General features: G+C 37.3%; 1 protein-coding gene across 3 annotated transcripts in view; it reads left to right on the top strand.

Moving 5' to 3' along the window:
* Window positions 1–25812, top strand: part of LOC139691872 (uncharacterized) — a 694584-nt gene that overhangs the window by 528133 nt on the left and 140639 nt on the right. For 2 of the 3 annotated variants that reach the window (XM_071589793.1, XM_071589792.1), the window contains exon 5: window positions 21096–21162. In XM_071589793.1, the coding sequence (XP_071445894.1) occupies window positions 21096–21162 (67 nt within the window). The remainder of the gene's footprint in view (window positions 1–21095; window positions 21163–25812) is intronic. The other variant, XM_071589794.1, reaches the window with a different exon arrangement.

Genomic DNA, 25812 nt, shown 5'->3' with positions numbered 1-25812 from the left:
AAGCGCCCAGGGGTCCGCGACTTAACGGACGGCGTACTGACTCCACAAAAAACCTCAAGTAGGGATACCACTGAAAAATATTTGCCGCCGCCAGGATTCGAACTCGGGCTTTCTGGATGTAGGTTAGCCACCGTACCATTCCAATCCACGCTTTTTCAAGTTCAACTGGGGAGATATTCCGGCATATTCACATTAAAGCAGTTCGTAAATAATCGAGATTGTATCGGAATTCCCCGGCTTAATAGCTGTATCGATCATTCCACAATGCGGTATTTTCACTGACTTTTGTTCCTTCCCCATGGCACCTCTCGATGTTAGCGTAAAGTATTCTTTGATCCTTCATTTCATAACATTGAAAAATCATTTGAATGCTGAGAGAAAATATAATTGTTGACGAAATAATTGTTGATACAGTTTCCATTTGTATTCAATTTGTTCAAGAATATGTCTAATTAGCCCGGTCAATTATTGATTAGAGCAACAAACGGGGGTTCCCTTCGCTTTTTGTTGTAAAATTTTAGATTCATTTCTTATTTAAATAACGTTACTCTTCCGAACTTCGTATATGACTCAGTTCTTACACACTTATTTGTTATCTACAGCGCCCATAGTGCTGTTCAGTTGCAAAAGAAGATCTCCATTTCCTTAGCTATAAATGAAATGTTATTCTTGTGAAAGAATATTCCCTCTTCAGTCTCAGGGTCGTATCTACTCGAAAAAATCGTGATTTATTTACGAAAGGTGAAAGTTGGGCAAAGAGGTGATATAAGTGTGACTGTGGGAATATCGTGATAGTTATATGAATATAGTGATATGAATGACAGGTGGATGTACGCGTATGTATTACAACTTGGAAAATATTTTTTCTTGCTTTGACTAGTCTACCAATTTAAGTAGGTTTTAGTTGGATCCTGGAGTTATATGCAAATACGCTTCTGAGACTCACCAAACAATGCATGTAATAGGTACTCTGAAACTGAGCATTAAAATGACGACCCTGTAGCTCAGCGTACATTCTTCCCGACGTGCGTATTCTTTTCCTGTCTCTATCCGGCTCTATCAGCGTTCTCCCCTCGATTACCGTGTTCAGCACCCAATTTCCTCTCAGTATTTCCTACACCCTCTCGTCACACCAAATTCCTTCCAGTAGCCATCTCCCTTCCGCTGTCATGAGACTTGAACTCCGTCGCTAGTTTTTCTTTCCGTTCATTTTATTTCCTCAATCCTTCTCTGCACTCACATTTTAAAAGCCTCCAATCTAGTCAGGCACATGCACAGGTTTTGATAAGTCCCTTATTTCTCCAATTTACTCCTATCTCCTTCATTACGTAACTTAATTTTACCCAATTTACTCTGTCTAAAGCTTTCTCGAAAGCTATAAATTCAAAAATGGTGTCCTGGTTATATCCTGCATTTCTCGCAGCGTCCTCAATCCTGCTATGCCATCACGAATACCTCTAGCTCTTCTGAAACCAAACAGGTCATCTCCTAAGTTGTCATTTTTCCTTTTCTCTATCCTTTTGTTGAATATCCTGAATAATATCGCACCATAGCTGCGTACAAAACCAAACCTACGGACCTTTTCTCCTCAGAAACTGCTGTTTTCCCTTTTTGGGGTAAACTTCATTAAGTAACTGAACGTCGTAATTGGTCCAACGACTTCTGGAATCACGTTAGGAGGGAGGAAGTTATTGGTGTCTGCGATGGTCAAAATTTGTGTCAAGTGGTTTTATGGCCACCATGGATCCAGTCACCGAAGCACTCCTCTTGCGCACAAATTCTGCGGGCGATTATATCGCCTGGCGGGATTAGTTTCCACGTGTGGCGTCAAGTAGCCGAAACACATTTTACGACGGTCTCGGGGGCGGTGGCATGAGCGTTCATGGAATTCGCCTTGGCGATGGGAGATCCGCTGGCCAGCGGGGGGTCGGGAGGGGGTTAAGATTGTTTTTCACCCTCGAGAGCAGGGTCGTCTCTTAGCTCTGCCCCATCCCCCACTTGCCAACCGGCCGTGAAAGAGGTTCCTTCTCTCGGATATCGGGAAAAAGGCTGTGGGTGGGTGGTCTCTTCTGGGGTGAGGGGCGAAGCAGTAGCACTCGCCAGTTTCAATGTTTGCCGCATCCGAGTCCTCGACGCCCGACTCTTCACATTTCGAGTCAGTTCAACTCTCCAGCGGAATGAGTTTTCCTCCACTTGGAGTTGAATGACGCCATAACTTTGTGCAGACCTATGCGATATTAATTTATTTTTCAATAGAGTTCGGCGATATATTATAACTAGCTAGAAGGGTGAGTCAAAGAGAGTGACCGTCCGCTTTGGTGACCGGATTAATGGTGGTCGTAAAACCACTCGACACAAATCATCACAGGCCCCCATTACTCCCTTCATCCTTGCGTGATTTCAGGTGCCGTGAGATGGATCATAACGTTCAAATATTTAATTAAGTTTACTCCAAATAGAGAGGAAAAGTAGTTTGTGAGGGTTAAAAAACTGCAATGGGTTTTATACCCAAATATGGTATTATTTGGGATAATCAACAAAAAGGTGGAGAAAAGAGAAAATAAAAACATGGGGATGATAAGTTAAGTTTCAGAAAGGATAGAGATATGCGTGATGAAATATCAGTAATCAGAACACTGAAATAAATTCTAACATAAGTTTTCGGGCATTTCAAATAATATCAGCTATTTGGAATGGTATCATTATATCGAAAATATGGTCATACAAACCATATAGTCACATTGGCATCATTGCTCATTTCGAAAATATTCGTCATTATTTACAACAGAGGATATGTATCAGTCCTAAATTCATTGGCTCTTAAAATTATCCATATAAATTTGGTGTGTGTGAAAACAATATCGATTTGATGTCGACATGTTGTCGTATATCGTACAGGGTTATATGTTCAGGTTCAGGTTTAAATTTTTTGCATGAATGATCTTTGGGTTTGACCCTTTCATCAGGATGTACGTACGCCTGCGTATCGATGCAAATATTTCAATTTGTACACCCTGATTCCAAATAATCACAATCGTGAAGCAGATTTGGTTGAGCACGTCTCATACTTTAAAGAAAACCTATGTCAAAACGAAGATTTTTATTGTAATAATAAAATAAACATATTCAGCGTAAATGAACAACATTTTGAGTGATCTCCTGAAAACTAACCAACAATTAACTAACGATGTATTGCAGTGTCAACAAAAATACATAAGCCATGTGATGCACCAGAGGACAACATGGTAGGTGCTGTTATGCCGCCAGACACCTAGGTCACTAGTGAAACAGGAGAACGCAACGTAGGAGATTGTACGTGTATTGTTTAAAAGACAATTTTGCTATAGAAAGTAAAAATTAGTGGATTTATTAATAGAAAAATTATGTAAATTATTAGTCGAGGGTTTTAAAAATTTAATAGATATAATATTATTCTCTATAGCCAGTAAATCTAGATGGGGTTTTTTTCCTAAAACTTTAAACCAAAATTTCGATAAATTAACTTTTGATTTCCGAGATGCAAGGGAGATAAATTATCAGTAAGCATGAGCATTCGGAGTTTATTTTTTGAGGGATCCTGCAAAAAGGAGCACTGACAAATATCATCCCATGCAGAATGCTTGTTAAATTTATGAGAATGATTTTTTTTAACAAATGGTTATTATGACGACTGAGCTGGAATTGGACTCATTATATTTCAATATTTCCGACGTTATGTGCGTAGCAACTTTGCAATGGTTGCTCAGGTTTGCCGCTTTTTATTTCCGTTGCCGGAGAGGCGATTCAGTTCCTCGCTTAGAGTCATCATGAAATTTTCCGATGAACGCTTCCGGATTAACTTTGATTTAATAGGATCTCAATCGCATAAACAGAGACGCCACCGTCTGCCGCGGCCGGAGCCCTATCATTATTCCTACATTGATAAGTTTTCGAGTAATTTTGAGGTCACGTTTCCCCTGATTCAGTGTTTTGATTGATTTTATATATATATATATATATATATATATATATATAATGTATAAAAGTTAGCACAAGTGGACAAAGACAAAAACCAGAAACATATATTTATATATTTGTATGTATGTGTGTATATATATACACACACACACATATATATATATATATATATATATATATATATATATATACGTATATATATATATATATATATGTAATTTTGATTTTTTATTTCTATTTATTTCATTTTCTTTCTTCTTTGAATTCAATGGGCACTATTACAGATTTGAACCTCCGACCTGATATCCTGAAATAAAATGGGATATTTAGGCTGGCACCATGTTTTGACACTCTCATGTCATGAGCCAACGAATAAATCCCTCTCCTATGTCTCTCCAATATTTGTAGAGCACATATTGGCTCACGTGACATGCCCCAAAAGAGGATTCCCTCCCGGACGTGACACTCGACGTGTTGGCGCAGGGGCAAAGGATGACTCCACGCGGTGTTTAAGTATCACCCACGACCACCACCCTCCATCCATCCATCCACTTGTCCACAAAACGTGACTCAAATGAAACGATCAGATTTTGCCCCGTGGCCGTGTCTATCGATCTGGAATTGAGATGGGTGACTTCATTTTATACATTCTTCCTCTGTTTGTATCCGTGAGACCAAAGGAGGAAAATATGGCCAATTTAGCGGGCCCAGAGGAGTGTTTTGAGGGTTTGGGGGTGAAGGAAGGTGTGCTCGAGTTTGCTCATGAAAAGACTAGCGTATGCAGGACTCATACTCGTACCGATTGCAATATGTGTTCTCTGTTTGCAAATAGAATTAATTGTAAAAATTTAAACATTGACGGCATTTTCCTCCTTTATTTCCTCTCTCAACTCCTCCATCTAAGTACATTTTACTTCTGCTGTTTCTGACTCAAACGTTACTTTCTTCAGCATAGATACTCACCGCCAGAACAATAAATTTAACACCTTAGTCCACATTAAACTGACCAATAACCAACAAAACCTTCACTTTAACAGCTGCCACCCATCTTATGCAACACGCTCCATCCCTTTTTCACTGTCCGTGGCCTCTGTGTCTGCATCAACAACCCGTCCCAACATAAATATATGGACCACCTACACAACTCGCCAAGGATACATGGGCACCCAGAAAACCTACTAAATAATAAAATCCTCAAACCTACAGCCAAAAATACTCCCCGTCCCAAAACAAACCACCCAAACTGCCCTAACCTAATCATCAACCTCTTCCTCGGAACCCACGAAATTAAATACATTATACATGAATGCTACCAAATTATTCAAAACAATCAACACTTTTATTCCTACACCCTTCATCTCATTTGAACGCCCATCGAGCTTGCGGGACGTATTCAAATCGACACGACGACCTGCGTGCCCCTTCTCCACCCCTCTCCGCACCATGCAACTGCCCACGCTGCGAATACTTCCATCTTCATCGATCCTTCAAATCCCTAACTACAAAATTCCAAACCAAGATGTATCCTTTTCCACCTGTAATTCAAAAAATATTATATGTGTGTCGACTCTCAGATAAATTTTGTCCTATCTTCTGTGTTAGTGAATGCGCCAACACCCTTTCTCTCCGCATGAATAACCACCGCTATTCCACAAAACCTCCTCAATTAAATCATCCCTATTACAAAGCTTCCCATGATAAAACATTGGATAGCCGCTTCTCTGTTTCGGTGATTGTCCCTAAATTTGCAAGCACCATAGAAGTGAGAACACGTGAGATAGCGCGAATCTGAGTGCTTAAATTATCCAAACCTTCTAGGTTGAACTTAGCCCGCTGAAATCATCCAATAACCGTAATCTCCTCTCACTCCCTTGCCCGTGCATATTTCGTCCCTTACCTCCTTCCCCCACAACACTCCCCGACATAGCCTATCATCTCCCCTCTTCCTCTGATAATGGTTTCCCTCAACCATTCTTCCTTTCCCATCCATCCCTAAAGGCGTAAATAACCTTAGCTGTCGTCCGCTTCCCCTCAAATTACTGCTAATACTACTCTGTTTATTTGTGTTTAGATAACTTTGTGATCAAAGTTATACATTCAAACACGAAAACCGGCCAAAAGGGAACACATTCACATGGGTATAGACGCAAGGAAAAGGGATAGGTAAACAGATAAATGACAAGCACAGGAATAATGGAGAAGGTGAAATCGAGCAGATCAAAAGCGTAAAAAAGTTTTCTTGATCTGGAGTTGAACAAGGGATCTTTCGACTTACCGAGCCGATGCTCTTATCCACTCGAGCTATCGGGGAAACGTAATTTGCACTGAGATCTATGGGGGTTCGTGCAAATAAGTGCCCCAATTCTTTGGCTAGGAGATGCCGTTCAGGAAATTCCCCACCGAAGGAGAAATGGACATGACACAAGAGGAAAGGATACTAAGGAAAACAGTCATACAATCTCGTAAAGGATAGGAATAGTGCGTTTTAATGCGTGTCAAATCCCTCATTAACTTCTGTTTGACGTCCTTCTAAATTTGTCCTATGTACTTGTCTCTTGGCCTGGATCTTCCCTTCAATTTTCTCTTGTTTCCAACTAATCCATTGTGCCTTAGATTTCCGACCTCGAAGTATTTCAAAAATGCCAAGCGTCAAGCGTATCTCCCAAAAACTAAGACAAAGTTGAACCCACAATCTACATAAATTAAGTATTCTTCATACTTTACCTTCTTTATGTGCTCTTTACACGTCGACCTAAAAATACCTTTTGACGCATTGGTTGTACACATAACTGCCCGCAGTTGGTGGTCTTTAATGCTAACCACGCCCTTGTACGTAGCGACGTAACTTCGCTGGAGAGTTTGTGTGTGGGGTTGTGTGTGTAGTTGGTGACCAAGCAACCTTCAGTAGCGACGTGGTGTGGGGTTGGGTAAGAGAAGGCAGGTTTAAATAGTCGCTAATCTCTGCGGATGGCTTCCTTCTTACTCCGAGACCACCCCACCGATATCCTTCCCGCCTCCCTCTTACCATCGTTCATACTTCAAACGCGAGCGTCCTGAGGGGCGGAGCGCAGTAGAGGAGGCCGTTCGTGGGTCGATTGCTCCGCAGCCACGCGCCGCGGCCTTTCATGGCCGGAGGGAGGGGATTACGGAGGGCGGAATCCCTCTTGGGAAAGTTAAGCCGGTGGGGTTTGGTTGGCTCTGCGGTTATAAGTCGAGACCGTAAGTGAACCTTCCACTTCGCTCAGATGGATTATCGAATGAATATTTTTTTATAATATTGTTTTTAAAAAAATAAAAATTTTACTTTAAATAACTTAGTGAAATTATCTTTTTGTTTACCGTCGCTAGTGAAGTTGATGTAGGGCTCGAGGTAGCCCAGAGCTGTTTATATTTTCCCAATTTTGTTATTATTTGGAAATGAACATATACACTGTAGATATAGTACTAGAGTAAATGGTTGAGTTTTCAGTACTCTGAATTCCGGTCTAATCTAAAGAAATTGACCCTAGCGAACCACTCTTATAAATACTACATAAGGGAATACTCAAGTGCCAGTATAGGACTTGACAAAATACACTGTTGTCACCCTGTATGGTATTATCATATCTCAATTTCGGTAGGCTTATAAGTACCTTGCAAGAACTGGGTAAAGGTAAAAATGTTAGCAACATTTGCACAAATTATTTTCGGGCGCTCTAGTCTCCTCAGTAAAAGTTCTCACAGCTCAAGTACTTGCTAGCCACTGAATGCCAACATAACGAATCTTTTTCTAATTACTGTGTAGGTGAAGATGAATATGCGCAAACTTTGGGAAACGGTGGTACATTCCATTTGTTGGTATGCTGTTTTATTCTAAACTTAACACTCTGACGTACCGTATAGGGATTGGTATGACTTAGTGTTAAGTCAGGCTTGATAATTATACTAGTTAAATAATTTCAATCTTAATAATATCCGTGATGACAGACGCAATGATAGGGAGGGACTCTTATTATAGGAGGAAACAGGATTGGGATAGGTTGGTGAGCACAGATTAATTTCCGCAGTGCCAACCTTACGAATGATTATTTTTCGATTTTTATTTCGCTTCAGGGAGCATTCGACCTTTTTGTCATTAACATATTCGAGACACCGTGGAATTGAGAGAAATAAAGGTTCATTTGGATGGATAAAAACGCCATACTTCTTCTAATTTAAATATATGTGTATGTAACGATGAGTTTAGTGTATTTATGCTTGGATAACAGCCGCGTGAAATAATACTGGTCACGCTCCTAAGGGCGTGTACACATTGAGAAATATAACATCAACCGTGAACGAGCAAAGTGTGAATTAAATCCACTACGCGAGCGTTTGCTAGGTACGTTTTTTTTAATTTCTGACCCCGTGCGTCACGAGGGAACGGACAATAGCAACAGAGTTTCATTGTAAATTCATGGGATTGTTGTTGATTTTAGCAGAGTATTGTTCCCAACGCAGCCGTTGGTACATATTATCTTCATTCAAGAGTATTGTCATTTTAGCCATTATCACGCCAGCATAAATGACGAGGAGTGTGGAGTGTCATAAAGGTTCCGATGGGAGGCATTAACACGAAACTGGCCCACCGAGTGCTACTTCGAAAAATAGTTGCGGTGAATACAGGGAATTTAATCGAATGGTAGTAAACTTTGGGTCAAGGACATAAGCTCGGTTCTCGCGGAATATTTTTGGCCGGGACGATGAGCACAAGTTGTATCACCGGAGGATCGTTTTCAAATTTTATCACCCAGAATTAAAAAGAGAGAGAGAGGCATCCCGCAGTAGGAAAGGATAAATCAAATTTTGTTGATGGGTGATGAATGCGCCAGGAGGGTGGGAGGGAGGAGGGGTTCGGCAAGCTGGTTTGGATGATGGCACAGTCACCCTTTTTTTTGAGTTCAGGTCGTCAGATAAACTTAAATGTTGATTGTCTCTCTATACACTGTCGCCTTATTCTTGGCATACACACCAGATTGGATGATAACTAATACAGTTTCCCGTTTCGTTTTTTTCCTGATTGCCAGACGAACATCCGACACTGATTGTCTTGTTATATACACCGTCGACGTGATTCAAATAGGCTCTTCGAATTCTAAGGACTTCATGCTCTAGTGTCTCAACTGAGTCGAGTCAGAATAAATATACTTTTGATGGCTGATTCTCGCCGAAAAATATGATGCAAATATGGGTGTAGTTGGGAAAGATGATGGGGGAAGTACGTTTGGTTTTCCTCAGTGGAGTCATTCAAGGGAAGAATGGGAATTGGTTGAAAACCATCACGGGATTGGGATCACTTCTCCGGCCGACGAAACGTTCGAAACAAATCCAAACTAAGATGCTAAGTCACCGGAGATTTTTTCCCGCAGAGAAAGAAGGCGAGAAGGCAACCTCGGAATGAAATAATTCGAATTCCTGAATTTCTTCGTAGAAATCAGTCATTTAATTAGCTACCATGTAGCAATTTTTAAACCGCTGCCTTATCCCCTTTCCCCATCCAAACCCTAAAATCTATGTATTTATTGCTACACACGTGCGGTCGCCTGGCACTAATCGTTTGTTCGCATTCCCTCTTCACGGCGCGGGCCAGTTAGTAGAATAGCGTCCTCATTACATTATCTTTCGATGTCGTGTCTGTGGTCTTAACTTATGCCGCTGGAGAGGAAATTAGAGGAAATTGTCAAAGCATTTAGTTTCATCAATTGAACAGCCTTACGAGATGTTGTTTGAATTAAGGAGAGGAACTATGTGTATCAAGTTCTGGTGAGTGAAAACGGTCTGCTCTCATATTAATATATATGTCGTAGAGTATGCGCAGAGATATGCAAATGAAGTATAAAGTAAGAAATAATACAAAAGCTCTCCCTTTTTCCCGTACGTACGTCTCCATTATTCTTTTCCCCGGGATTTAAATGCCTCTGGAGTTGTATAATTTTTTAACGATGCTGAATTGGGATAATTTATATTTAACGGACCCTGTGAACCCGATTTGTTAATTGATAATCCAATATGTTTAGGAATACTATCATTTATCACATTTTCTTTTAAAATGTATTCTATTACTTCAATTGGATTTGAAAAATGAGAGGCAGGTTATGTTTGGTAGACGCCTCTAAAGTTATCCTTACAATTTAGGAAAGGGTCAATAAATAGAGAAAGGACAGGAGGAGTTGAATTGGATGGAATAGGAAGAAGGTAGAAACTTTTTTCACGTTGGCTCTAGAACAACAGGCACTGTGGGGACTGCTAAATAACCTGACCATTCTCCCCGTCGGAAACAAGAGAAAAAGGAGCCAAAAGAAACAAGCCCCTTAAATAATAATGGATACTGAGTTTTGATATGTGTACAATTGCGTGTATTTTAGCGGATAAATGCATAAAAAAGATATGGAAGCAAAATATAAATCATTTGAAGCAGAAATAATCATTTAATATATATGTAGTGAAATTAAAATCAATGGAACTTACTCTAAGTTCGAGAATTGCAACAAGTAAGGCAAATTGGCATGCATTTTAGGCATACGAATATAAATGATACTAAATTTCCATGTTTCAAACGTAAAAAGGGGAAATGATTTAAGTGTTAATATTTTACTATTAGTGAAATAATGAATAACTGATCAAAGCACCTTTCCACTTGATATCAAGTGGAAAAGTGCTACGATTCATCATTTTCATTCAATATATCCATTATGTTCGATTTCCACCATATCACGCTTAAAGCTACTCAATTAGTGAAAGAATAATCTTTTAAACGACCAATAAGAAAGGTTCAGGTTTTCGCAGTTTTTTTTCTCAATGTAATGTTTTCGGAATTTCCAGCCGCGTAATGAGCATCTGCTAACACTCGTCTAGTTTTTCTTACTGAGAATATCGTCAGAATCTGACATAAAACTCTCATTAGATAGAGAATGACTCATGAAATTCTTAAGACGCAACAGGAAACCCCGATAAAATGATGCAGATAAAGTTATAAGCAAAGATTCTCTTGAAATTTTAATCATTTTCAAAGGTTCTCGATTCTCGATGGAAAATATTTCAGATAAAATTGAGTTAACAATAAATTATTAATGTCAAATATTGTAATAAAAACTTCGTTGCAATTTTCCACAGTTAAAACTTTATTTCCGACCATGGTTTCGATACACTGTATCATCATCAGGGGTGATCACCGGATGATGATATAGTGTATCAAAACCATGGTCGGAAATAAAGTTTTAACTGTGGAAAATTGCAACGAAGTTTTTATTATGTCTCGATTCCACAACATCACGCCTGACTCTTCACTTTTCGTCAAATATTGTGTTTCATAGTCCTAACATTTTGTTTTGAGGGATCCTTCTGTCAGTTCATTTTCTTGCCCGAGGTACTCGAATGTGAACAGCTGAAGCTGGTGGTTGAACTGCTTGACATGAAGGCACACATTGATCCGATCACCTCAACGTCATTATTATAAACCCATACTAGAAAATATTCTCAAATAAGCGAGTATATCTAATCTTTAGGGACCCTATAAAATCGATATCAATGAAAGCAACCTAATTCTTCGCACATTTCATGCAAACATCATCAGAAAACATTAACAAATAACACAGCAACATCAGACAGCACAAGAAATTATACTCGTACAAAAAAGGAAGTCGAGTATTACCAATATTAAGTAAATAAACCGTGAATAGTCAAGGTATCCTGTATTGTGTCTATTCCTACTTTTAGTTACAGATACAATTAACCCTTGAAAGCGTTGAAAATAAATCAAAAACGGTGTTCCTTCACTAAAGTTGCAAAAATTGAAATTCAAGTGAAAATTTCAAGTATTTGTACTAAATATCACAGTTTTCTCTGATCAGATTGTATCTGGTTCGCTTCATTTATTAAATTTAGTGGGCAGTTAAGTTCGAAAGCGTGCACCAATATATTTATAAATGTTATGATTCTCATGGAAAAATATCCTCAACCTGTTTAAGTATGGAAAACGACACGAAATAATGATCACAATAAACAGATCATTCTAAAGTTAATAGTGTTTGAATCATGCAAATTTTTTCTAAAGTTACCTATAAAAAGGTATTTTTGGCATTTAATAAGAAGGCATTCACTAATTTCAACTGGGTACTTTAATGAGGTAGGTTTTCCGGTAGAAATGTAAACGGAAATTGGATGTTAATTAGCTGCTCCGAATTAACTGGAAAATAGTTTCCTTTGTCAAGAAATTTGTCTGAGTAAGACTCATTATTTCCCAGCGCTTCGCCTGCCCATTCATTTCCTAGCGATTACTTCCTATCTCCGATGGGCTGCTTGGTGAGATAATGGACTCTTTTCTTTCTTTGAATTTTTTTACTATTCCATCCTCTTTGTAAAGATTTCAATCAAAGCTCAATTCCGAGGGAGCCCCTCTTTCAAGGAAGCCAACAATTGATGAAGAAACGGTTCGCGGATATCAAAGGGAAGGTTTCTTAAATTCTTTCAATTATCTCAAATAGAAATCCGTGATCTATCAGGGTACAAAGGCTCTATTTTCTATGAGAAAATTAAGGTAAAATTTAAATTTAAACTAAAATAAAATTCAAGGTAACAACTCAAAAGGTTTCGCGGTTGAACGCTGTTTCCGTTTATGACATATTTAATTGTAACCACGTCAGTTTTTTTCGGAGCATATTTTCTGTTCATGCAACACGATAGTTTCATCAGCGTGACGGTTCTGTTCACTCTTACCATTTTTTTCAGTTTAAATTAATTTCGACAGACTCTTTTCCGTGGGAGTGAAACATATTCAGAATAATGATGGATGGAAATTTCTCTGAGTTATTTATTGCATCGATAGCATTGGAATGAGTACATAGCGATGCCAATGCACCACTTCAGGTGCATACAAAACACAGGTTTTTTAAATCCGTAATATTACATAATATGAAATATGAAGGACTAAAGTGGAAAGAGTTGCTGATTAGAGGTGGGAAAGTTTGTTTAGAGCCATCTCAGGGTGGAAAGGAAATTGTATTATTCATTGTTCGGGGGTTTATTTTGTCATAAAGGTGAAATAGAGAGGATAGATGCCGAGATGTGAGAGTGATTAACAAATGGCGTGTCATTCGAAAGTTTCCATTCCTGAAGCTGCTGCCTCATTTCCAACTGTCCGACCACATCGAGCCTGCGGCCTTTAGATTTAACATCAAGGAGTTCTTAAACTAACTAGATGGAATGTGAAGACACTTTCATATGCATAATTGCCGTAAGTGACGACGATTTATCCGAATTCACTTCTCGTGCCTTGGACCATAAACTTAAAATTTCTTCCCGACTTAATTATTTCAAGCACTTAAGCATATTTCATATACATATGCATGAAAATAATGAATTTGCATTAAAATACGTTGCATCATCATGGAATACGTATTGCCATTTATTATTATTTTCAAATTCAGTGTAAACTTTCCACAAAGGTGGCTGGAACGTTAAACGTGAGTCACGCTGAATTTTTATTTCTGATTTCTCTGTACGGACTAGGAAATGAGCAAACCTATTTAACCCAGTATCTGAAAATAATTAATAGTAATTTCTATGCTCTCGGTAATTGATGATACTGAAATCACGTTATCAGTCACTAAATACGAATTAACACCGTATATTTTAATGATTTAGTCCTGATTGTGTAAGAGCATTAACTCCGCCTCTTATTCCTAGAGGAACAGAATTCGAACAGACCTACTGAGACGCTGATTTTCGTATAACTTTAAGGATAATTTTTAAACTTTTCCTTCCAAGTACCCTAAAGTTCAAGAGATTATCCGCATTAATATTTTCCTTTGTTAATTCGACTCATTCCTGAGGCACGCTCAAATATAGTTTTTGCCCCAAAGGTTTTCTCGTGCATGATATTTTTTGTTAGATAATGGATCTAACTCTTTACTAAACAGATAGATTTGCGACTGTTGTTTCGAAAATTAATTGGGAACCGAGCATTCTCTTTCACTCATTGGGTCCAACAATTAATACAAGTCCATGAAAAGAGTGCACCCGAAATTCATGAAGGAACTTCCAAGCCTCTGCAATGTGAACCTTATTATAATACTTTCTGCCGATAAGTTAAATTGTGGTTCCCTTTTCTTATTTAGTTAAGAGTAGATTGACTGATTTTCTCTCTCCCACACCATCTCCCATTTCCTGAAAAATCCAACCTCCACCAAATTACCCAACTATCCCTAATGATTCAAATGACCTCTGCTGTGGGTCGACTTTCTTAATAACTAGCACTCCTCACGGAATTTCGCACGACTGTGAAAAGAGGGATGCAGTGCGTCGGCGTGGAGGAATCCCGGAGCTTACGTTTTTTGTAGGGGAAGCTGCAGGAGGCCAACAGAGACGCTCATGAGAGAAATATCACTCAAGATAAGGGTTCGCAATGTAAAAGGATGATGAGTGGGACGAGGGGTGAGATAGAAAGGGTAGGGTGGAGAGGATATTATGTAGTGGAGGGCGGAGATAGGAGACGTTGAATCCGGGATAAAGGTTCTGGAAGTTGATGTCTCTTTGAATGCAGCGAGTGCAACTTTGTGTTTAAATGAAAAGATCTGCAGAAAGCTAGCGAAAATAAGAACGTTTTATCAACAGAAAATCGTTTATAAATCCATCGAAAACATATTTTGGGCGTTTGGTTAAAGAATTATCTTTTCGTTGGAGGGAGATCGTGTCACTATGGTGATAGGGTTACATGCCAGTGGAAACCTTGGGTCCTTTCCGTGCTGAACTGTTCAATTCGACATTGTCATTAAATACTCCCAATCAGCATGATTTTTAGTGCTGGCTGCTGTCATGATTTTCTGAAAGAAAACTATGCTCCGGAAGGTTATCCTGACAGAACCAAGCTATTTCTTGCATCGATCACTGAATAGCAAACAGGTTGAGGTGCCACTTGTTCCCAGTCTAGGATTTCCGTGCGGAATGGTTTGGTCGGGAAACGAAGTAGGCAGACATTGTGAGTATGCCGAAGGTGGAATCGATTATCACGTACACAAGAGTTAATGAGCGAAGCGCGACCCTTTCATTCACTCCGACCTCCCGCACACTCTCTCTAACTCGCATCTGTCTCCTTCATCCCTCGCTCTATCTCCAACTACCATTCTCATTGTCTCTCCAATCCCCTCCCGGGATTAACAAGACGTCGACAGGTCCCTCGCCGTCGAGTTTACCTCGTGAAGGAGCCCTAAGTGGTGGATAGGTCTTAAAATGGCTTTTGCATCAGGATCACTTACTCCAGATATCCTGAAAATTTCAATTTAGCATCGCCAAGGTACGTTTCATCCCCCGCGATGATTTAAACTTGTCCTCTCAAGTTTCTCTTTGCTGAATAATTCCTTAAATATGGCGTGATCAAATTGGGTTATAATTTGCCACTCTCTACTAATACCTAAAAATACATTCATTTTAATGGATAAATATATTTCAGATGCTGATGAAATCTGAACATATTCATGCAATACACTATGTATCAGAGTTGGTTTTGCAAGTATTAGTATTAAGGATGATCCTTGAAATATTTCGGGTGGGTAAATTATGGGGGCATAGTTCACATATGCGGTTTTAAAATGAACTATATACGATGGACAATTTAAAAATAAAATATGTTTAAAATATACATGTAAACATACAATATTTGATCAATTGGAAATAAATTATGTCACAGTTGATACTCATTAATATATTATTCCGATATCTTTCGAAGCAGCAAAATAAACCACGAGTGAAGATGAAGTCAACTGACACCCTTACGTACATGGTCTGTTCTAAATATAACCACAATAAATTCGGGAATAAAACTATCGTAGATCAAGTGCAAATTACTAAAATTCTTCAAAATAGCACCCTTGTCTATCGAAACACCAATGCTAGCACCTCTGGCCGGTCGCAGTACCCTTCCTGGAGGGTCTCGACGGGAACTTCATTTAGGCATCTCGTCACGGCCTCTTTGACGTAATTCAGTGTTCCAAAATGATTACATTTCATGCTCCTTTTCATTTTTGGAAACGAAAAAAAGTCGGATGGGCCAGTACCGGGGCTGTATGGTGGCTGGGACAGCGTTGCCGCCTTGTGCTCGGCAAGTACTCGGTCACGAGGAAGGCGATGTGGGGTAGCGCGTTATCCTGGTGCAGCCTCCAGTTGACAGAAATCTCCTTCCCAACGCGTTATACTCTTGCCCGCAAACTTTCGAGGACTTCAGCGTAAAACTTACTGTTTACTCTCTGACCCTGATGTCCAAACTCTTTGTAGAAAACGCCTTTTGAGCGGAAAAAGACGAGAAAAATATCACTTATTTTTTAGACAAACTATATATATATATATATATATATATATATATATATATATATATATATATATATATATATATATATATATATATATAAAATATATAATATATAATATATATATATTATATATATATATGCATGTATGTATATATGTATATATATATATATATATCGACGGTAGTACATTAATATGCATCGTGATCATCCATATTGGCAGATCAATGCTATTTTGACAAGATAATAAGTTATTTGTAAATAAAAGTTTCACTTGCGCGCGCTTGCGTCTCCTGAGCTCAGGCATTAAAGGGAGGGACGAGGGCGAGATACGGGTTGACGAGTAGCGGGGCTAATGAAATGAGATGGGCACCCGTGAAAGGGAACGGGGAATCGGTAGACGTCACATTTGCAAGGATGTTGGTGGAATCATAAGGAGACCCAACTCTCGCGCTTGCATTGAATATGTGATGCTGGCTTCCCGTGGGATAATTAAATCAAGAAGGCAGAGTTGGTATGCAACGTTGGTCTGGTTCAACGGGTATCTGAGTGGATTTGAAGGAATTGGGTGGTACCAATTATTAGGCTGCTTATCGCAAAGGGTCAGATAGTTGGTTTCTGACAGTTTGGGACGCATATTTTTTAATAGATTGCAACAGTTGTTGAATCACGGACGACGTCCAGTATCCAATCAATTTTATAAGCAATTGTGTCATATGGGTTTTTGGGGAAAGTAATTGGTAATTTCGTATTACAATAATTCGGTTAGTTTCTTCCGGCAGTTCCTGAAACGCTCGGTCAATGCTCTTGTGGCTGTTATTTAACCAGCTTGAGTTCGTTTATTGTCCAATTTTCAATTATATTCCGAACAATAGCGCCATTTTATTTGTAATAGAGAAAGACCAAACATCCTGTTATATGAGAGGAAATACCTTTGCAAAAGATAACTTGATACTTGAAGGCCACAGCAATATTTGAACGTTGATATTAAAGTATCTTGGATCAAACTCCGCCCTTTATTAAAAATTGGCCCACTGACATTTTGTTGTAGCAATAAATTATTTAAAGTCACAATTTTAACTTAAACTGAAAAAAAGACAGTCACAGAAAGGGAGTTTCGCTTGTTTTTTACTATTATTAGGGGTGGAAATAAATAACTACAGTTAAAGGATAGTCGATAGGCCCTTTTTACTCTTACCCTTAAGAAGAAGGTAGTACCAGTGTGCATTCGAAGTAATAATATTTGCTCATAAAAAGTCTCAACCGTCCATTCCAATTTTGATTCAGTGAGACTTAACGTCCAATTTATTTCTGAAACGAGTCTCGGATATCCTGTATAAGTGTAAACATGAGATGGGTGTCATATTAATATATTCTGTAAAATATTGATTATTTCTGGCAGATTTACATTATAAAACGGCCAAAAATCTGTAACCCTACGCAAAATTTGTTTACGTGAAGGTTACAACGAAGATTGCTCAAGATAAATCTGATAATCAAACCCATAGTTTCCAATAGTCAATTAAGGCTGAGTGGGTTGTCAGTCTTCGGAATTCTGTGCTTTTAACTTCTTTGGAGTTCATGAGGGAAAGATATTAATCTTCGAAGTTGAAAAGTCATTTCGCTCAGTTTGACATGGGTGCCAACGTTGAAACATAGTTTTCTTTAGTTCCTAACTCAATTCCCGTTCGGCGGTGGGCCCGCGCCAAAGAAGACTCTGCTGAGGACGTGTGTGTGACTTATGACCGGGTGCGGTTACTAAAGGGTTCGGTTCCTGGAGTGACGGGGTACCGCGAACATTTCGCTGACGTCACTGCCTGAGCTAGTACATAACGTTCACGCGTTTGCGCTCGGAGATGGAATCAAAAACTTTGATGTTTAGGGACTTTTAGAACTTTACACCAGATTTCGATAAGTTTTAGTCGTAGATTTCACTGCATGGGGGTGTGCTAACTGGAGGGCACCAAAAGTCATTTTTGATGCAATTAAATTCAACGACACTCTGATTATTGGTGTCGGTTAAATTATACTCCGTTAAAGCTAAATCCCACTATTCTCCTTTAAAAATTATGATCTGTGTGAATCTGATTTCGACAGCTCATTAATTACTTAATCCATCAACGTCATGAATTATCAAGCCGAAGATTGCTTCGTGGCAGGCAGCTCTCCCGGCTAACCTGCCTGTTACCTCTTCACCTGCTACCTGCCAATCTCTTCATTTCCACATATTTCGTTGCCCCAGTATCTTCCCTCGCCTGCTTCTTACATATTCTTTTTGTCTTTTTTCTTCAACTTATGGCCTTCAATCAGTTCCCATTGTCCCTCAGAATGTGTCCTTCTTATTAAGAATTATTTTCTTCGTTAGCATTCCATAGGAATCCCCTTTACCCCATCATTCGTAGGGCTTCCTCATTTGTTACTGCACATATTTTAGCAACTAATTCACCATTAATAAGTAATTACACAGGGTGCGGCAATGTAGCTTCCTTTTTTGAAAGTATTTTGCGTTTGAAAAAAGGAAGTAATGTTGCCGCACCCCGTTATTCGCCTCGCAGTTTACCTGGCCGAGATGAATGAAATTAATCGTTTAAAAATCACCAAAGTTAATTACTGTTTGATTCACAAAGAGTTTTAATGTAAATAAATAAAAAATAGCTTCTTTTTCCATGATAACTGCTTTTGTGATTCCCTGAGCTAAGTTTTCTCTGTTCGGATAGTGAACCGGTTAAGAATAAAGAAACCCCTGCTTACTTTTTTTTTAACTTCCTTAGACAAAAATGTTTCTCTTACAAGCAGTCTGTCATCGTTGGTTTTTTATCAATGGTGGATAGCCCCTTGAAAATCTATGCCCACCAGTAATAATACTGATAGAAACGTTTACTTCTGCTCTAAAAATTCATCGGATTTTTCGGCGGGTGTCATGCAAACGTGATATATTTGTGAGCTTTATGAACCAATAAGTGTGCAGTTGAAAGATAAAGCGCGTAGTTATGCAGATTTTAATCGATCGCTATTAAATGGAGCAGAATATGGAGCGATTTTATGAGTGGCTGACGCTGAAGTGAATTATCATTGGAATAGCAGGTTTACGAAAATGAGTGAAAAGCAAGTCGCAGCGAATCTCATTTTCAACCCAGCATATACCCATAAAAATCACTCAACTTAACGTTAAAGGAAAGGTATTTAAAATTAATAAAAAGTGGTATAAATGAATGATTTGGTAAATTTAAGTTTTATTTAAAAGTTTATAATGTAAATGTAGCCTTTTTAGATTTAAAATAACTTACTACAGAATTTGAAAATTAAATATATTTCATGAAATATTTGTTATTGGAAATGATTGTCTTACATCATGCTGTTCATAATGATGTGAAACGTTTATTTTAATATTATATTGAGTTACAGCGTATCAATTGACTAAAATGACTACCGATCTCAGTCAAATAGACTAAGTGTGCACACACGTGCGATCAAGCAAGCACGTGTATTTTAAGCAGATGCGCCATAAATTAATTCCCCGACACTACGTATGCAGAACATAGAATATATTGCCTCTTCAAAGTACATTATTGTTAATAATGTAAATATGAGCGGCTATGGCCCGTCAATTTTTGTACCATTTTAATTACAGCTTTTTAAAATGGCTCTGATGAAATTGGTATAACAGGGTTAATTTTATCTAACGCATTACTTTATATTTCTAGTGTGTACATTTGGGTTTTCTTATACATGTGTATGTTTTATATCGTAAAAATAATCTGAAATTTTGTTGCATTGTCTATTTAAATTGATCCCAATTTTTAACCAACTTAGTCTTTTAGTAGTATCAAGGTTTTGCTAATATTCCCTTGCGATTTCGGGAAGACAGTTCTATTTTGCTTTTTTGTAGAAAGAAATGTGTTAAAATCTGAACTGACATTATCCTGTGTTGCGTAAACATGAAAAAATAATGATTTTTGCAGGATCACTTTGTTTGAATAATAAATTTAGGAATCCTGGCTGAATAATCAACGGTAGGAACAAACATTTCGTTTTTCATCTTTTGTCTCTGTAATGTTGTTCTACATGAGTTGTTGTTCAATTATTTATTGAATTTGGGTAATATGTCGAGCTTAATTGTAGCTGAAATAAAAGTTTTTCAGATAAAACCAACCATCGAATGAGATGTATTTAACATTTCTCGCATGTGAATCACTAAAGAATTTTGACTTTTTGCTCCCCGTAATAAAACTCTGCTCGCATCATGACACATATTTCTGTTCCTGCATTTTTTATTCGCAACTTTACTTGAAACTGCACCAGAAGAAGACCGCTGTGAGAATAATTCTGTTCTCAACTGAATAAAGTAATTTTTATTTTTTTAAATCTCACTTCATCTTCATGGATTCAACAGATTTTATTAAGAACATTTGGCCTTGGAGAGATACGAGTGAAAACTGAAGTCATGTTAAGCATTCTTGGATCCTCCCGTATTAATGATTTCTTTTCCATTTTCAATATAATTCCATATAAATCCATAAGATGTCCCACGTTGCATTTATACTATTATAAGCATATAGGTTGGTTTTTTTTCATTACGAAGTGTATGAACTGAGTCTAAATTGTTCATTTTTAGGTGATCAGTATGACCTTTCATAAGATATAGTCTTAACTTAAAAAAAATATCTCCCAACCAAAGGGCAAATTTGTAACCATCACTTCACATCTTTTATGCCTAGTATAAGAGTCTAGTATACATTTAATAGTACAACCTTTATTAAATCGATGACGTTTTTCCGAGAGAGGGAAGTTTTGTTCAATGCTATCTCATTTTCTTTACAGCTATAATATCTGGATGTACAGCAGCTGCGGTTGTCGGCGTGCTTGCCTTTGCAATATTCTGGTATCGGTGAGTGGCCTTGAACGGTCCATTTCTAACTACCTATAAGACTTAATTTAGCGATATATTAGTTTCCAAATAAGTAATACAATTAGAGATTGTGAATATTCAACATAAGCCATGTAAGTATATAATTAAATATATGTCTACATATGTATATGCATATATGTACATTACATATGTGTGTGTAATGTGCATATATATATATATATATATATATATATATATATATATATATATATATATATAATAAATTTAGGAATCCTGGCTGAATAATCAACGGTAGGAACAAACATTTCGTTTTTCATCTTTTGTCTCTGTAATGTTGTTCTACATGAGTTGTTGTTCAATTATTTATTGAATTTGGGTAAAATGTCGAGCTTAATTGTAGCTGAAATAAAAGTTATATATATATATATATATATATATATATATATATATATATATATAGCATGTATATAATAAATAATATGTATTTATTTATACAAATATATATACTGTATATATATATATATATATACATATATATAATGTGCAATCAATTCCTGCACTACATTGCTTTCCTTTGAGATGGGTTTGTTTTTATTTAAGGTTTTATTTTAACTTATTTTTACAACATTGCTAATAAAAAGTGAAAACGATGTTATCAAATAATGAACTTGAGATTTTAGTAAAAAAAATAGGGAAAGAAACTTCGACATCATTCATTTCCTTTTACTACCGTCTACCAATACTTCCGTCTCAGTTCTTAGCAGTTTCCTATTAAATTTTCCTTGAAGACTGATCGCTGATGCTACTGCAACGATTAGTGAATGTACAAAATTCTAAATTATTATTTATTCCAAAAAGTTGATTTATACTCAGAGAAATATATGATCAATTATTTTTATTAAGTTGTTGTTTTATTTCGGAGTCGAAGACGGTGAGAACAAAGGACAAGCACATTTTTGTTGTCCATCCGCCTTTTTCCTTAACATTTAAAAGTGTTGAGATTTTCCGCCGAGATTCCCGCGGAAAATGTGTCTAAAATCATTTAATGATAACGGATCTGGGAACAATGACACGTAGAATTAATTTCCTCGAGAAACTTTGGATATCCTAAAAAATATTCATTAATATACATGCGCGAATATTTTTATGAACTGCTATGGATTTAACAGATATATAAATATAAACCGTAATAGGTATTTTATTTTAAATTAACTTTACGGATCTATAGAGATTAGACTTTTACATAAAAAAGTCATTTTTTTCCGATTGAAAAATATTTTTCTGAAATGCTAAATGTTCCAGTTGGAGAAACATTTATGAAATTTGCTCGTTATTCAAGGCAGAATTCTTTCCTTTCTTCTCTATTATATTCTCCAATTCCCGTGATATTTTGTCAATATCTTAGTATGCTTTAATACATATTGAAAAGAAGGCTTTAGAGATTTATAGGATAGATTATTTCACAATAAAATTAACGAGAATTATTTGGTTCTTATTACCTGGAAAATTAAACATCAGGAATATCCTATATGCATATCTGTCAAATACTCCTAGCGATTAATTGAAAACTACGTAAAACGTTTGAATCAAGTATATTGAAAGGTCGGTGTGAAATTTATCAATTGCTGTAAATTGGAATTTCCCTTGAGGAACCAGCAGCAAATATTATTAAATTTTTGTTAAACATAGGCACTCTCATTCGCATATTCCCGTTGGTTCTATCTCTCGTATTGCGTAATTCTCGTCTTCGTAGATATATTTCAACAGGGCGCTGTAGATGGTATTAAAATTGAGTTAAAACTGCTACCGAATCAGTCAATTTTACCTTGAATCAAACGCACTTTCGCTTTTTAGATGTATTATAACAAAAAATGCATGTACTCTTTAATAATATTTAGAGAAATAATGATCGAGTCGTTGATCTCCGACGCAACCCGTCAAACGTGTCGTTACTTTACTCTGTTTCTATTGAGAAGAGATTGGTCCATATTGATGTTAAGCAGTTTCCGTGGTCAAATGGCACTGGAAGGGTTAGGTTGTCATTGCATAGCTGGTATTGTTGGCATTAATGGTCACTAAACGAGCACTAAATAACACCCCTTTAATTACCCCTTGATATACAGAGAGCCAATTTTTGTTACATCCTTGAGAGTATGCATTACACTATACATTAATGGTTGCATACACTGCAGGATGATCTCGAATTGGTGTGCATTTCCTATTCATTTACAAATGATAAGCTTCATAAACAAACGCATTCCTGTGGGACGGCGTTCAAGTAATTTAATAATTATTTTATTATTAATGCCGAATATGGTTAAAATATTCTATTTAATTCAAAGTTATGTTGGTGACATTAGGTTCAAATCGATGCGAACACATTACTACTTCCGGATTCAACACGAGAGGACCGTGAACTTTGAAAATGTGTTACTTTTAATAATATCATAAATCTGACTTTGATCCCTTAATGAAAACAAACGGTTAACTGAAATCGAAGAAAAAACTTTTTTACCTACTGATTTCTTTACTATTAATAATTATTTGACTCGTTCGAGATATGTCGATACATTTGTAAAGTTTATAATTTTAATATGAGTTTTTCTTTCGTTTTACCGTCTAACTGCACTCGACGATGTAAAATCAAAGAATTTTTTGATGACTAGAAAACTGACAACTGTAAAACTTGCGACTACTTCCTTAAAGCGTTAAACTATAAAATACAAATATTACGCGCAGTTCTTAGCACCAACTTGCATCTACGGCGAAAATTTCGGAAGCAACTGAAAGAGATATAAGCGAAGGTTAGAAATCACCAAAATAGAGAGTAGGTGTTCATTGAGGTGTTAATTTGTTTACAAATATCCACCGTTTAAAAATTCGATATTTGAAAGATTCTTGCACCAATTACCTACTAGATAATTCAAACTTGTATTTTCTCTGCTAAATGGCTAAAGATTTATGTTGAAATATTGGACTAACTCATAACAGTATGCGTAATAATATAATATTTTCTTCGTTTAGTTTTCGCAAGAAAATATGATGTAAAGCTGGGGACTTTCCCTGATCGAATTGTGAACCAATGTTTTTTTTATTAATCTTCCGGCGTAATCACACTGAAATGTTTGAAGTACTTAATTATGCTTTACGGCGTTCAGCATATTTATTGAGTATACTAGATTTGTCACAAGTTAAATATATTCACCTTTTGTCACGTATATAGTGTATAACTTGTGTCACGTGTCGGTGTATTTAGTTTTTACAATTAATTGGAGCTGGATATATAGCTATGAGAAGACGTGATTCTGATACATTAAAGGAAGTAATTCGGAGTCCATCTTTGTTTGAAATTGAACCTCCTTTGGTATGATTTAGCCAATGAGTGAATAAGGTGGTGGTTCGGGATAATTCGATGACTAACGTACTGGCTTCCCACCCAGAGGGCCCTGGTTCGAATTCCGGCGGCAACAGATATTTTCCCAGTAATGGTGTCCCAATCCATACTTGAGGTGCTTTGTGAAGGGCACTTTGAGTGAGTACGCCGTCATCTTATGGGACGTTAAAGCTCCGGACCCCTTCGAGCCTTTCGTTAAGAGTAGGTTAATACCGACGTCGAAGGGTTTATCTCCACCCTTCATCCTTTCCTATACATCTCCTAAGGCACAAATGACCTCAGCTGTCGGTCACATCCCCTAAAAAATACTGCTTTATTATGGTCACCATTCCTCTATTATAATACGTATAAAACTAAATGCAGTCGATTGGTGTCTGATTGTACATGAACTGTGCCGCACACGGCTTCTTCATCTAAATGGAATATATTTCTGTGAATAAACTTTAAAATGGAAGTCTCAGATATGTGTTCATGAAGCACTGAAAATATTTCGTTGAATTTGGAAAGATTTGTTCTCACATACTCGTACTACTACATAACTTGCGGATTTGAAGGGTACTTGATTAAATCAGCAAATTACAAAGTTTTAACAAATCAGCAATTTGCCACACCCCGTAAAGTTAAAATAATTCTACTACGTAAAAAAGTGAACCGTCCTTTACGAAAAAGTAAGTGAAATGAAGAACTCAAAACGCGAATATTGTATAAATTCTCTATTCGGTAAATTTCATCCAATATCATTAACTAGCTCATGGAGAACCTTTTCAATCTGTTGGCATCAGGTTGGAATTACTCGCAGTCACGCGGCGCTCTATTTGCTTCGTTTTGATACCGATTCGAGCGTCGCGTTAGGCAGCACAAAAGGGACCCGGAATTCACAAAGTAGGACCAAAACGTATTTTGGTGTTAGAAATAGTCGAAAAATGTTTCAAACTAGGTCAAAGGCAGATATTTTCACCCGTCGCCTTTGAAATGGAGCATATATCCGCCCAATGGAAAAGGTAAAGTGGAGATTTCTAAATATATTCATAAATGATGCCGTTTGATATCTAACAATTTTGACGCCATATCATCTCTCTGTGACCCTAACTTAAAGAATGTTAAGTCGTCATTAGTGGAGTTGAAAATGCATTATTTTGTTATTTCTATGTCAGCGATCAAACTCAATCAGCGTTAAAAGCTAAATTCGATTACCATTTGCGGCCCCGTCTCATCAACTCTGTCAGTAAAATGAAATTCAGCCTCTCACACCATAATTTCCTTCCACATGGATT

This window comes from Hetaerina americana, unplaced genomic scaffold, assembly GCF_022747635.1.
Source record: "Hetaerina americana unplaced genomic scaffold, ioHetAmer1.1.p SCAF_4, whole genome shotgun sequence".
In the NCBI taxonomy this organism is placed as follows: Eukaryota; Metazoa; Arthropoda; class Insecta; order Odonata; family Calopterygidae; genus Hetaerina; species Hetaerina americana.
This window is presented reverse-complemented; position numbering and strand designations above follow the sequence as displayed.